This window comes from Lactuca sativa, chromosome 8 (genome assembly GCF_002870075.4).
Source record: "Lactuca sativa cultivar Salinas chromosome 8, Lsat_Salinas_v11, whole genome shotgun sequence".
Taxonomy (NCBI): Eukaryota; Viridiplantae; Streptophyta; class Magnoliopsida; order Asterales; family Asteraceae; genus Lactuca; species Lactuca sativa.
The window spans coordinates 340,998,424-341,012,396 of NC_056630.2; the positions used below are offsets into that span (position 1 = coordinate 340,998,424).

Sequence of the window (13,973 nt, forward strand, 5' to 3'; positions counted from 1 at the left end):
GAAATGGACTTTGTAGTTTTGATTATTTCTTATTTTTTATATTTAATGGATACCCATGAACCTAACTATGGTTACCCGTCTTCATAAGGCTCGGTTAGGTTCGGTTTCAGTTAGTGTTTGCAAGGTCCTGCCCCGTTGTCACGGTTGATAAGTTTATTACTATCCGATCCTTACCTCTCCATGAACACCCCTAGGCAGTAATTAAGATTGTAGCTTCCAATTTTAGCAAACATACACACGAAGGGTTGCTTTAATGCCATAAGATATCCCAAATCATTCAAGCATCACAGTAATATAAATCAGTGAATGGTGTAAAACAAGGTTGTTAAGATTAGATTTTAACTAAGATCATTTTATGTTTTGCAAGATTATAATCGTAAGATTAGATCAGAATCGAAAAAACCCTACCAAAGTAAACTTATAACTTGATGTGGATTGGGTATGCAATATACATTATAACTTGATGTCGATTGGGTATGCAGCATACATTATAACTTGATGTCGATTAAGACGTCAATATGAAGGCAACTTTAACTTTTTAACATGAATCATAATTTGTTGCTGGAAACCGTAATAATTAAGAAGAAAACATCTTAATTACAAAAAAAAACAAAATCGTTATGATCTACAACTAAAGACTTGAGATCACAAAAAGAATATCATAAAAGTAACTTACCCAATTCAAGATGATAATGGTCTATGAAGATTTTGCAACTTTTAATGATCGATTTCAAGTTATATAGAAATTTTTTTTAAGCTGGGTATATAATAAAACTATAAAGGTTGGATTGGATCGTATTAAGATCTTACTCGGATCCTAAGATCTCACTATAAATCTGGCTTCAGATAGATCCTAATAAAATCGAGATTGTTTTCGGCTTGTAGGATCTTAAAAACGTAAGATCTTAAATCAATATTGAGATATTAACAACCATGATGTAAAGGTATAGATTAAATACGAGTACACGTATGCATACATATTTTCCAACCACTATGTCTAAGCAAAAAAAAAACCGGCTAATCAACGTCACTTTCGTCGCTATATGAAACAAGGCCAAGCCCCCCGCCAGTAGCCGCCACATTCACATTCTGGATAGATCCCTTATCCGGCCCTAAAGAAGATCTCTCTGTATCACTAGTAGCAGCATCATGTCTTTTCAGTTCTTCAAAGTTGAAGTTAACCTGCTCACCTATCCTTGCTTTCTTAGTTTGAGGCTTCACTTTTATAACTACCAATGAATGTGATTTCTTTGCATGTGATTTCTTCTCCCCAGTTGATTGTTTTTCCTACAAGCCAGCCAAAAAAAAATCATGTATAAATAAGGAAATACAAATTAAAAAGAGAGTTCAAAAACATGTAACAATCAGAACCAACCTCAAGTTTAGGAACCACATGAGGTGTTTCCTGTAGCTCCTGTAGCGTGGCAGCTTGTGCAGCCACTGCTTCCTACATCATATATCAGAAAAAAGAACACTTTAATAGAAAAATAAAGCACTCAGTAACAAGAAGATCAAGGAAGACATGAATCACATTTTAATGACAAACACACTTCACATTCCAATAAGAAAAAAAAAACATTCTCTGAGTAAGTTTTAAGATCTAATATGTGCATGTGTGAAATACAAAATCAAGAATAATGTGCATGCGTCAAAGACCATGTTTCACTTAAAGCAAAGATGATGGTTGTGAAGTTACTTGGAAACTCCGCAGCTGTTGGGCTTCATCATCTGCCAATTGCTGCTCATATTCTCTCCTTGACTAGACAAACAAAACAAATGGGTTTTCAGAAAATAACTTTAAGTTACCAAAAAAAAAACCAACATATTTTGTATTTTGCAACCATTCCGAATCCACCCACTATCATTGAAAATCATATAAAGACAAGAGTCCTATTTGATATATATAACTATTAAGAAAACAGTGAAAAGCCAACTGACTCCCTCAACTCACAGCAAGCCTTTATGCCAAATTTGCTTAGCCTTGGGGTACACTCAATCTAATGACCATATAAATAAATACATCAAAAAGGATAATCACCAGCTCTAGCCTATCAAGGAACTCGGTCTCATCTTCATCTAATGCTTTTGGAGGTCCTGCAATAACAAAATATACAAATAAACATTCAACTATTTGGCTGTCCTTCCAGTCCTATAATATATATATATATATATATATATATATATATATATATATATATATATATATATATATATATATATATATATATATATATATATATATATATATATATATATTACATCACTATTCCTCTTTGGTGAATCTCCCCCAATGGAGTGGAGGCGACTTGTGCATGAAATTTACAGGCACTCACTATGCTTGAACCGTTCGTTGAACTCTGCATCTTTCTTGTCCTTGTTCTCCTTCAATATCTGACCAAATTATTTAAATCAGTATTTGTAAAATGATAAAGCACGCTTGAATTTGAAAGAGCTACAAATTTAAATGTGACAGGGTGTCACTCCTATTAGATAGAATATGAAACACTAAAACATTATATAGGATCTCTTTATGCCTACCTTGTTACAAATAAAGTCGATTAAAATAATGGCTTTGTTTGCAAGTTTGGTATTCAGTTACTGGATCGGTTAATTTGCGTTCCACAACATGCTTTCGGATCAGATGACAACCAACTTAAGTTAAAGGTGTTTGTTACTCTCATATAAATATAATAATACTTTATTACTTCACAATGTGGACATGAATTGACTAAAGGTATTAACCGCAAAATGATGTCATGTGGAGCAAATGCCAGATAGTTTTGTTTACCGACAATCACTCAGGAAAAAGCTTTCCAAGTGGTGAACATGCTACTTGTTCTCAATAAAACAATAGTTTTAAATGACTCATTCCATTCTTTTGAGCCAACCAAACATGACAATGGAATGTAATGATCCATTCCATTATTTTGTTAATTGACTTAATTCCATTCCTTTGTCATTCCATTCCATCATACAAAACAGACCTTAACCATGTTAGTTTTGTCCTGCTGCTGTTACAATATTGCAGTAATAAATTTTCAAATCCAAAGAATTCATATTTTTAGACTATGCAAAAGATGGGGTATTGTCTTCACATATTATATATATATATATATATATATATATATATATATATATATATATATATATATATATATATATATATATATATATGAGTAATGACTAGATTTAGTGGAAGTAATAAACTAAAAACAAGAGATCAAAAGAAGTAGAACTTGAGTAGTGAAATAGGTGAAAACAAAAAAACCTCAAAAAGGGGCCGATCTCTGTGCGCAGTTCCATCCTCAACTCTAGGTCCTCGAGTTTTCTTGGCTTCATCCAACTGTTGGACAACATCCAAAACAAAAGTACAAATATTTTATTAGGTTAACCTCAGGGACATGAACAAAACTCGGTTGAATTAATCCAGCCCTATTTTCAAATTCAAAAACTGCTAATGACAAGCTACCAAACACACTCCTTGAATAAATAAGCAAATAGATTTTCCCGTTGTGTACTAGAAGAGCAACATTTTAAAGTGTCGCATGATTAAAAAAAAAAAAAGCAAGCAACGACATCTTAGAAAAAATATAGAAAACTGAATTGGAGAAAGAATGAAGGAACGAATGTTGGTTCACCTGCTCCTGCGATACAAAATTCATCAACCTGGTTGGCGGAGGGAAACCTTCGTCCGTCATCTCCCCCCTCTCTTTCTCTCTCTTCTGTGTGTGTATCTCTTTTTCCCTCTCTTACTCGCCGCTTCTTTTTGTGTTAGAAAGATATCTTAACTCCTGTGGGGGTTGTTGGCAACTTAGGGGGTGTTTGGGATTTGCTTATTCAACCAAATAAACATTTTTTTTTTTTGATAAAAGTGCTTATTAGCTTATATGGTGACAAAAGTAAGTTTTTAAAAAGTGTTTGGATTAGCTTACTTGTTGTCAGAAAGCTATAAGATCATAAGACTTTTTTTTAAAAAGTGTTTGGATTATCTTATTTATGTAAAATGACCAAAAATGACATAATATTAAATAACAAGATGGAAACAACATAAATCAGCAGATTATCTATTTGATATGTTAATTTCTTTTGCTAATTTCTTAAATGAATTGTGCTCTAATCTGTGTGTTAGTTGATCCTTCATTTTAGGTCTAATTTTAACCATTTTGCATGCATATAGTCAAACACTTGTGACATCTGTTGAATTGAGTACTTCAAGTCTGAACATTGTATGCATTTTCTGCTACCCTATGAATCATATAGCGATAGTTTGTTTTCAAGTGTTACTTTTATGTTGGTATACAAGTATTCTTCATTTTGAAAGGTTTGCATTCAATTCCTTATACACCCCACTAAATCCTTTGAGAGACTTCCAAATCGAAGCCCTTTGATAATTGGATAGGTGTTTATCACTGATGCAAATATACATAAATCACACAGATAATAACACACAAATCACACTATCATCAACATCCGTTTATTCTTTTTCTTATATTATATGGCATGTGAAGGCTGAATGTGTATAACAGATTCCAAAAATTGAGACATTTGGATCTTTTAGTTAACACAGAAATCACACAGGCTGAATATGTAGCTTCGATTTTTTAACAGATTCTAAACCTAGAAATCACACAGGGGAAGCTCACCGATTCCAGAAAAATAAGTCAATGTGCTTCAGAAAAAGACTTACCACACAGGAATCACACACGAAAAAGAAATAGATATGCTTCATCTCGTTTCCCGAAAATGAAATTGATTAGCTTTATCGATTCCAGAAAAAAAAAATCGATGTGCTTCATGATTCAGAAAAAAGAAAGAGATTTACCAGGAGATCGGAGATTGGAGGCGGCGGCGGGGATGGGGATGGGAGAAGTGTCGACGGGTAGAGAGAAGATGCAGCTGAAGTGAAGGTCGAGAAAGAGGCAGAATATTTGAGACGTGAAGGAGTCGAGTAAAGGGAGTTTGTTTTATGTTTTTTTTAGAGACAAAAAGTTATTTTTTGAAAGATAAAATATAAAAAATATTTGGTAAAAACATTTTAAAAATTATTTTTGAATTTTGGATATAAGAAACTTTTTGGAATGTTACAACCTCATAAAATCCTTGATTGTCAAAGCGGAGACAATGTTAAAGCAGGAATAAGAGTTGTTATGAAACACTCCTTACATATCGGCAATTTGAAAATTGTTAAATAGAATAGGTTTTCATGTTCAAAAGAATTTAAGTTTAGTAATTTGCAAAAAACACGGTCCCAAACAACGTTAAACATCATATTAAAAAATAGGTGAGGAATTATCCAACTAATAACATGGCATATCGGGGATAAAACCATTTATTAAAATTTCAATAAAATAAATTCACATATTGAGGGATAAAATCACCATATTTCAATCATTTGAAAGCCAACAAATTCCATAATATTATAAGAGTTTCATAAATAAGGAATGAAATGCAAGCATGCAACAACTCCTAACACAAGTCAATATCATAACCCATCTCACTAATGATGACAAAATCCTAGGTTTAATGTATCATGAACTCCATACACTTACTGTCCAATGAGCTCACTGTAGTATAGCACAAAGCACACATATGTCCTCTTACTCATTAAAATAGTAGGTATTGGTGTGTCATTTCACTAGACCATGTATGAGCTCGCCAGATTTCACACACAAACACACAAATGAGGCGTTCTAGAATGTAATCACAAACCCCTAGCCAATGCCAGGATCCCTAGTCAAAGTGAACTCTCCGGCTAAAGCCATCCTACATGAATGTACATGTAATTGATGAAAAACTCCATTTCAAACCCTTAACCAATTTTGCTAATTTTTATTTGAAAACAAGTTTATTATTTCAAAATACTAGTTCTTAATCGTCATTAATGCACATAATTTCCATTTAGTAATCACTTAGGGTCAAATACAAGTAAAAACATGTCAAAATACAAAGTACACATAATTTCCTATCACTTTTACTCCTTACTTGGTTAACTATAGTCAAACACCAACTTCCCCAACCTATACACTTCGACCCAAATTAAATTTAGGATTTCATTTATATAATCTTATAAACTTTAATTTCTCATCATCAATACTATTTTTTTTCTTTTGATATTTTACTATATTAAATTTAAATTTAAAAAAAAAATAGGATGTTACATGTTAGACTTCCAACTAATAACACCAAACTTCCTCTTCTTTGCATTGCTTGTCCTTGAGGTCGACAAAGACACAAAAATCCCCTTTTCTTTTATGTCGGGTTAGACTTTCTTAAAGCTTTCCTTATCAACAAAAGTGTGGTTTTGTGGTATAAATAGGGACATGTGCTCCATTAGACACGAAACACACTAGTCATCATCCCATCCTATGATTGATGAAGAAAATCAAGGGCAAAGCATTAAAGTTATCCCCATTTATAAGATAACTCATTTTAGATTATGTTTCAGAAGATACACACACAAAACAGTCATAATACGCACATAGAGAGAATGAAAGCCGAGAGATGATATTATGGAAGAAAATTGAGAATTTGTTCCACACACACACACACACACACACATATATATATATATATATATATATATATATATATATATATATATATATATATATATATATATATATATATAGGTAGGGTAGTTTTTGTTACGCAAGTATAATTAGTATTCCTCTTTACAGAAGCCGCAGAGAAGGGGATAATTATCATGACAGTGCAGGGTCAAGAAATTTTGATACGTTTTGTGATTTTGTCATGACAACTTCATTGGAAAGCTTAAGATCTGAAAGGGCGTTGCTCAATGATTCGGTTGTGTGTTCCCTTCTTATGGTATCATCAGGAGGAGCATGGGAATGGGATGACTTTCTACTTTCTTCCAACTGGAGTTTATCCAACTCATCTTCAATATCTTCATCAAATTCTGCATAAGACGAAACTGACCCTGGAAACCACACAAACCCATACCCATGTTAGAAAAAAAAAAAAAAAAAAAAAAAAAAAAAAAAAAAAAAAAAAAATCTAGTATCTGTGTCTATTATATGATTATGCTGCCTATGGCCCTTCTTCCTAATAAACATATGGGACAGAAGCTAAGCCAAGTACCTATGACTTCATCTACTTGCCTCTGTGAATTCATTGCCCCATCAAGTTCATCTAAACATAGTTGAACTTCTTCTATGGTGACCTTGTTATCCTTTATTGCCTTTGTGCCACTTTGAATGGCTTCAAAAACCTGCCCAACCATTTAAGTAAGTACATAGCCAACAAGTGGTGTAGAAACCGTTGTCAATCATATTACCAAATGTGAGATTTACAAGTACACACCTCTTTTGAATCTTGAGCATCTGCTATGGCTCTGAGGACTTCCTCTACTCGCATTAAAAGCACATGACATTTTTCTCTGCTTTCAGAGGCCAACTTCAGTTCCCTTGCATGTCTCATTGCACTACTTTTGTTCCCAGATTTTAGAGAAGCCAAAGCTGACATTTTGGACCTACACAATAACAATATGACTGACTATATCAGCTATAGCCTATGTGATCGGCCTTGAAGAATCAAAATAGTGGATTTCTACAGCAATATGAAAGGAGACCCAACTTAACTCTATCATCATCATTCAGATGTAGATGGAATAACTTTAGCATATTAAACAATGAATGTATGAAATGAATAATATCCTAGATGATGCTTTACTTGACACAACGTTGATCTATCAAATCAATTTGTAGCTGGAGCTTCTCTGCTGTCCAAGTCAAGTGCAGAACTTCATAATCTGGAGGTATGATACCAGGGACAGTTTTCGGAGAAAGAGAAACTTTCACACCCTGTTGTCCAAAAAGTTTTATTAGTATAAGTAATCACTACTGCTTCATCTACACTTAAAACCAACTGCTATGGAATCAAAATTTACAGCTAACTGTAACACCCCGACCAAATGACACAGATGTTAAATAAGGGTAGAAAGCATAAAGTATTAAAAACTGCATTTTATCTATTGCCAGTTAAATTAATTATTTTTTCAGTTTTGACCACGATCGACTAATTAATATTGGATTTGTGATTTTTATCACCTAAATTATATTGGAAATTCATGTACACTAAAATACAAATTAAATGAAAAGAAAAAAAGTTGTGATCTTTATTTTGTGAAATATATATATATATATATATATATATATATATATATATATATATATATATATATATATATATATATATATAGGTTCATGCGAAAACATAAATATTTTGCGAAAACAGATTTTATCTTATAAAAATCAAACACATGTAGTTTAGAAATTAAATTTATTAGCAATAAATTAAAGATACTAAGTTTACAATGGAGGGTGTTATGGTAATATAGATTTAAAGGTGGTTTTAACATGTATTATATGTGAATGAAATAGTGTCAAGCCATGAAGTACCTCTAGTAAGTGTATCCCACATGGAGATACTCGATTCATACTGACATATTATAACAAGAGTATTAAGAGAAAATTGGGTGCATGTGCCAATTTGATCATCCTTAGACAAATGGTTAAAGTGAATATTTTTTTAACATCTTCAAACATGTGTGATAGACTTTGGTGGTAACCGACCCCAATCATTTTCCTTTAGTTGAGAATTTTCATAAAACAACAGTTATAACTCAAGTATTCCATCAAGAAATATGAGGCTTTGCATGGTAGGACCAATTTTCTATGCAGAAGTTGGAGAAAAGCAATTGACATAACCAAAAATAGTACAACATAAGGTGATACGTCTCCAATAATTAACACTTTATTATTATTTCAAATTAATCTTTATTTAAAATTAAGATATTTGTTAGTATCTTTTAATTTAGGGTAGGATTATCTATTAACACTTATATATAGGGTTTTGATATGACTTTTTCATGATTATGGAATAAGAATTATAGAGTGTTATTCTGTTTTGGGAGAATCCCTATGTCTCAAATAACAGGTCTTATCATAAGGTTAAGGACCCAAAGTGATGCAAGTAAAAGAAGGACAAACAGTGTAGATAGAGAAATTACAAGAAAAACCATTAGAATTTCATGTTGAAGATAGAGTTAAGGTGGAATTATCACCATGGAAAGGAGAAGAGTGATACGAATTGGTGGAGGAAAGCTAAGTCAAATATACAAATAGTTAGCATAGTTAGAGAAGGGTCCTAAAGCAACTTAGGAGTGTCAAGCTGAAATGAAAACATAGTAATAGCATCCCCCCCCCCCCACCTATTTAGTTGAATGTAAATTCCAAAGGCTGAATTTTGGTAAGGGAAGAGGGATTCGTAACATCCTTATAACGAAACACGATCAGATTAAATAATAATATGTTAAAAGAATAAAATTATTGAAGATTTTATTCGCGTGCAGGTGTTCTTAAATTTTCCCTAGATCTACAATAGACAGTGCTACTTTGTTTAGTTTAGTGATTGATATCTTAGAGAAGATGACAAGATAAAGACAGACTCTTTCGAAAGAAACGGTGGCTAGGAATGGTGTCATCGGTTCACCCTATGGTAGACTTGCCCGAATCGAAGACCCATGGATACGTGGCCAAATGGGGTTGCGTTGTAAGTTGTAACGTCTAACCAACAAAACAAGCATCCAAAACCGTTCCTTAGTTTCGACCCAACACATATAATTTCAAAGAAACAATCAAGTGGAAACAGGACATGGTTGATGGTGGCTTGGACCTAGAGAGCTTTGAGAATTGATTTTACGTAGACCAGTAAACCATTTCTTGTGAATCTTATGTAGTTCCAATCGAATGATATGTATACTGCAAAGTAAATCGAAGGAAAAATGGTTTGATTTTCGGTTAGTTTTGTCTGTTGTCACGAGTCCAAACCGAAACCCTCAATGTGAATATAAAGCTCAAAACTTGATAAAATCCAATGATTCTTGTACTGAAATGGATACTAAAATTCGAATACGAACCCTAACAAATGTTTTAAGAAAAAGGAACTGAAAGACAACGTAGTAGAAGTTAAATAATGTAATAAGATCATGGCAATCAAGGTGGTAGAAGGGAAGATGTTGTGAATGTCGTTTATGCATACACACATGTCGGGTTAGAAGAGTAAAAAAAACATGAGCTTTTGGGATCGTTAGATAATATGGTATAGCTTCTCTATGCAAGCCTAGAGAATGCGGGAAATGGTGTGGGAGTCTTCTTACTGACACAGACACAGTTGAAAGACAACACAATAGAAGTTAAGAGATGTAATAAGATCATGGCAATCAAGGTGGTAGTATGGAAAGGTGTTGTGAATGTTGTTTATGCATACACACATGTCAAGTTGGAAGAATCGAAAAAGAAGAGCTTTTAAGATCGTTACATGATATGGTATAGCTTGTGGTATGCAAGCCTAGAGAATGTGAGAAATGGTGTGGTTGTCTTGGTACCAACACAGCTCAAAGACGATTTAGTAGAAGTTAAAAAGCATGTAGTAATATAGTATTTATCACTAAAGAATGAGATCTCTTACTTATGTATTGATGGAAAAAAAAAATGCTACGCAAAGGAATGTGATAAATGTATTTGTTATTGAATTGCTTTATGGAAATAAGCATATATGATTTTATAAGCATGTTCAAATGAGATTGTCATATATCTTTTTTCCTTTTTAAGCACAATGCACATTATTCACATGTTTTATTTCTATAGAAAAAAAATTGTGGGTCTCTAAGTATGGGTAGCAAGTATGCACCAATGACCAAACCAAGCTTTCAAATCAACCACGTTGTGACAATTGTGACCATTACGTAGCATATCTCATGATCACATGTGCTTTGTGGTAACCTTTAATACGTCTTCTGCTGCTACTTTATAACTTACAAGTATTAAGCATGATTTGTAGTGGTGGTGGTGGCTGTTAAAATAATCATATATTAAAGAGATAAAAGAACCACAACTTGATTACAGCAGTACCTCTATAAGATCCTGCCGCCTGATGGCAAGGTACTTTGCCTTCCCACATTTGGAAAAATGACTCAAGATCACGGATGCTTCTTTTGGCCCTTCACAAATCACTTGGAATCTTGCCATTGTGATGATGCACGAAGAAGTCCAGTGACAGTCACATAAAAGTTTGACAACTTCAATACATTTCTCCTATATTTCGATAAAGAAGTTGGGTAATTTTTTCTTTACAAATAAAGATGATAAGAGTTCATCACAAAACATGTTACACCAGTCTTCGGATACTTATAATTTACCTCTAAGAGCGAAGAAACGATGAACTCGTCTTCTGAAGGAATTGCTGATTTAGATAAAGGGAGCAAATGTCTTACTTTATGGAATAACTGGGTGAGTTGGCCGCCTTTTGGATCGATAAGATCGTTGCTACATGAAAGGTCGCCGGCATTATACATTTCGAGCTGGGTGAGGATCGATGCAAAACTTTGGTAAGGATGAATACTAAGCTACAACAGACGCCGAAAATAGTAAATACCAAGGCCAGTAGAAAGAAGCTAACCAATACATCGTCAATGCATAAAGGGGTCAAGCCTCCCTGGTTAAACCAGACATTTTTAACCTGCAAAAAAAAACATCGATTAATCAGGGTTTCCCCAAAAACCCTAGGTTTAAAATGAGAAACAGGAATCGCACCACTGACCACTGAAGGACGAATGATGAAGATGCGAAGCCGTCGAGCAATTTTGATTACCAAATCCCTCCAGAAGTGGTACCTTGGCTCCCAATCAGACCTCTGACCGCTGAAAGCCTTGAATCTCGCACTGATCATCACCTCCGAATCCCAATCCTGCACTTCCTTTCGTATCACTTCCCTTACCAGTTCCATTCTTCTTTCACCACTACAACTTCGCGTCCTATTACAACTTTCCATTCTTCTGCTACTATTGGCATCGTATCAGAACATTTTAGAGACCATAGAAAATGTTTGTTCGATGCAAATTTCAAGTAAAATCTTAATGTTTTTGGGTGAGATTACGTTTTAAATTTTAGTTATTATTTTTTAATAGCTATTTTATATTTTGGAGTAATTAACAAAATAGTCATTATTTTTTTCAACATAAAATAATATATTATCGTACAAAATAAAATTACATATCATGACTTTTCTATTAAAAAAAAATATTACATATACCATAAAAGCATAAAATTGACACGGGAGTTTTTTGTTTCTTATTTTGGACACCGAAACTTCATACATTTTCTCCTTCTTATCTTATTTTGTTACCGCCTAGCCGCCCATTCCACCAATCATATTTATTACGTTTTTTTTACTTGTGTTCCTCTTCTCTGCTTCTTTCTACATTTCCACTTTAGCATCTTATCACTTCCTCTTCACCTCCTTTGACTTCGCCTCTTTCTTCTTATCTCAATTTCATCCAGAAAGCCTTCCATGTATGTTGCGATTTTCGGCGCTCCAATTTCTTGCATTACTTCCCTTTTCTTGCACCACTAGGGTCCTTAATTTTTTCACAGCTTCTGTCATTCATCGTTTTCTCTTCAACCTACCATTTTTTTTTCCTTTGATGCCTTCCTGTAGATTTGTGAGGCGGCGACACATGTGGAGTCCCTTTGAGGAGCATAGTTATTCTGAGTCGTTCCGTGGGAGAAAACGGTATACACAATTTCATGTCGGGAATTAATTATTTCCTCATTCTTTCTCCTTTATTATTGTTGTGTTGCTGCGTTCTTACTGTCCGACTTTCTCTCTATTTTTTTTGCAAGTATGTTCTCTATTGCTTCTTAATTTTGCCTTCTTACAATGTCATCACCACTTTTGGAGCCACGTCTGACCGGAAAAGTAAAGAAGGTGGTCGTTTGAATCCGATTTGTTTGATCTTGCGTATTGGTGCTTACATCGATTGCTTATCCGCTCCTGTCAAAAGATTGTATCCGCTCTCTGCTTCTTCCCATTCTCATGCTTCTCCTCATAATCCTTTAACTTTCCTTTAAATCAGTATCCTTCTATACTCATATTTGAACATCACAACGCACGCAAGGTATTCGACGAAATGTCCTCAACAAATGTATATTTTTTGTCTCCCCTTTCAACCCAGTTTTGAACTCTTATTGTTTTGTTAAGTTTCAATCTTTTTTTTCAGGTAACTTTCAGCTGGTCAATGTCTATACCACAGGCGATTTGCGATTTGTAGGTAAGCAGACTTTCATTTCGGATTTGAACGAAGCTATTGTTTGATTTCAGTATAATTTGGATTTTGTTTTTTTCCATTCTTTACTGTGAAATTTGAAAGTGAGTTTGATGATGCACACCTAGTGCTCAATGAAATGTTACAACCAAATGTTAATGTTTTTTTACATTTGTTGTATTCTGTGGATGCAGGGATTTCCAAGCACTATGATGTTGTCAATCTTTTACTGTGTCCCTGGTAAATATGTGGAATTGAGAGAAAGCATTGGTGGTTTTCAGGTAACTTTATATCATTTTTTTAACTCAATCTTTACACTTTTATTCACTCAATTTATTGATAATTATCTGCTTTTGTATTATTGATAGGGCTGATTGGAGATGTGTTGTTGACAACCTTTTAACAAAAAAGAGGTGTTGTAAAGGCTTCAAAAATTAAACTATATACTCAATCATCGACTACACATGATTCTCTCCAAAGGAATCCTTTTGAATTAGGGTAAAACGGTAATTAGTTAGCTATGTGTTATGTAAGGTCCTTGATGGAAGGATCTATACCAATGATCAATCAAGCAAGTGAAATAATAAAGAAGATGAGAAGAAGAATGATCAAAATTGAGCTTGCATACGATTAGATCTGAAAATCATCTAATACAACTCAATGGATCGAAAACGCAGTGAACCATCCCGTACAAATGACAACCTGATACCTATTTATACCAATAGACATTGACCGAAAACAGGTTTTCGGTCACACCCTGACTGAAAACCTTTCCTAGACCGAAAACAGAAGATAAACCGAAAAGACTCAAAATAACAATCACAAATGCCCTAACTCATCTATACATGTA

At 33.7% G+C, this 13,973-nt stretch overlaps 2 protein-coding genes across 4 annotated transcripts; both read right to left on the bottom strand.

The window, feature by feature from the left end:
* Positions 1 to 868: 868 nt before the first annotated feature.
* LOC111891816 (uncharacterized) lies at positions 869 to 4,969 on the bottom strand (the record flags this gene model as incomplete). Its single annotated transcript, XM_023887881.3, has 7 exons — positions 869 to 1,287; positions 1,376 to 1,447; positions 1,697 to 1,759; positions 2,039 to 2,094; positions 2,334 to 2,391; positions 3,269 to 3,343; positions 4,823 to 4,969. Coding segments are annotated over 7 exons (741 nt in total), but the record flags the coding sequence as incomplete, so codon positions are not given.
* Positions 4,970 to 6,481: 1,512 nt separating this feature from the next.
* On the bottom strand, positions 6,482 to 11,932 carry LOC111891814 (uncharacterized). Of its 3 annotated transcripts, none has more exons than XM_023887878.3 (8): positions 11,620 to 11,930; positions 11,455 to 11,538; positions 11,219 to 11,380; positions 10,932 to 11,114; positions 7,690 to 7,820; positions 7,321 to 7,489; positions 7,099 to 7,228; positions 6,482 to 6,937 (listed from the first exon to the last, which is right to left on the bottom strand). In XM_023887878.3, exons 1-8 carry the CDS (start codon positions 11,848 to 11,850, stop codon positions 6,702 to 6,704), a joined length of 1,326 nt encoding a protein of 441 aa, XP_023743646.1. In that variant the 5' UTR covers positions 11,851 to 11,930; the 3' UTR covers positions 6,482 to 6,701. The 3 variants fall into 3 exon arrangements, with proteins under 3 accessions (XP_023743646.1, XP_023743647.1, XP_023743648.1); XM_023887879.3 differs by having other exon boundaries at positions 11,479 to 11,538; positions 11,620 to 11,928; XM_023887880.3 differs by having other exon boundaries at positions 6,761 to 6,937; positions 7,119 to 7,228; positions 11,620 to 11,932.
* Between the last annotated feature and the right edge of the window lie 2,041 nt (positions 11,933 to 13,973).

Bases quoted from the DNA above. Each gene is read 5' to 3' on its own strand.
- LOC111891814 (XM_023887878.3), bottom strand. From the start codon at position 11,850: ATGGAAAGTTGTAATAGGACGCGAAGTTGTAGTGGTGAAAGAAGAATG. The intron at 11,115-11,218 runs GTAAATTATAAG...ATCGAAATATAG, and splicing joins TCGTTTCTTCGCTCTTAGAG to GAGAAATGTATTGAAGTTGT. The intron at 7,490-7,689 runs GTAAAGCATCAT...GTTATTGTGTAG, and splicing joins ATAGATCAACGTTGTGTCAA to GTCCAAAATGTCAGCTTTGG.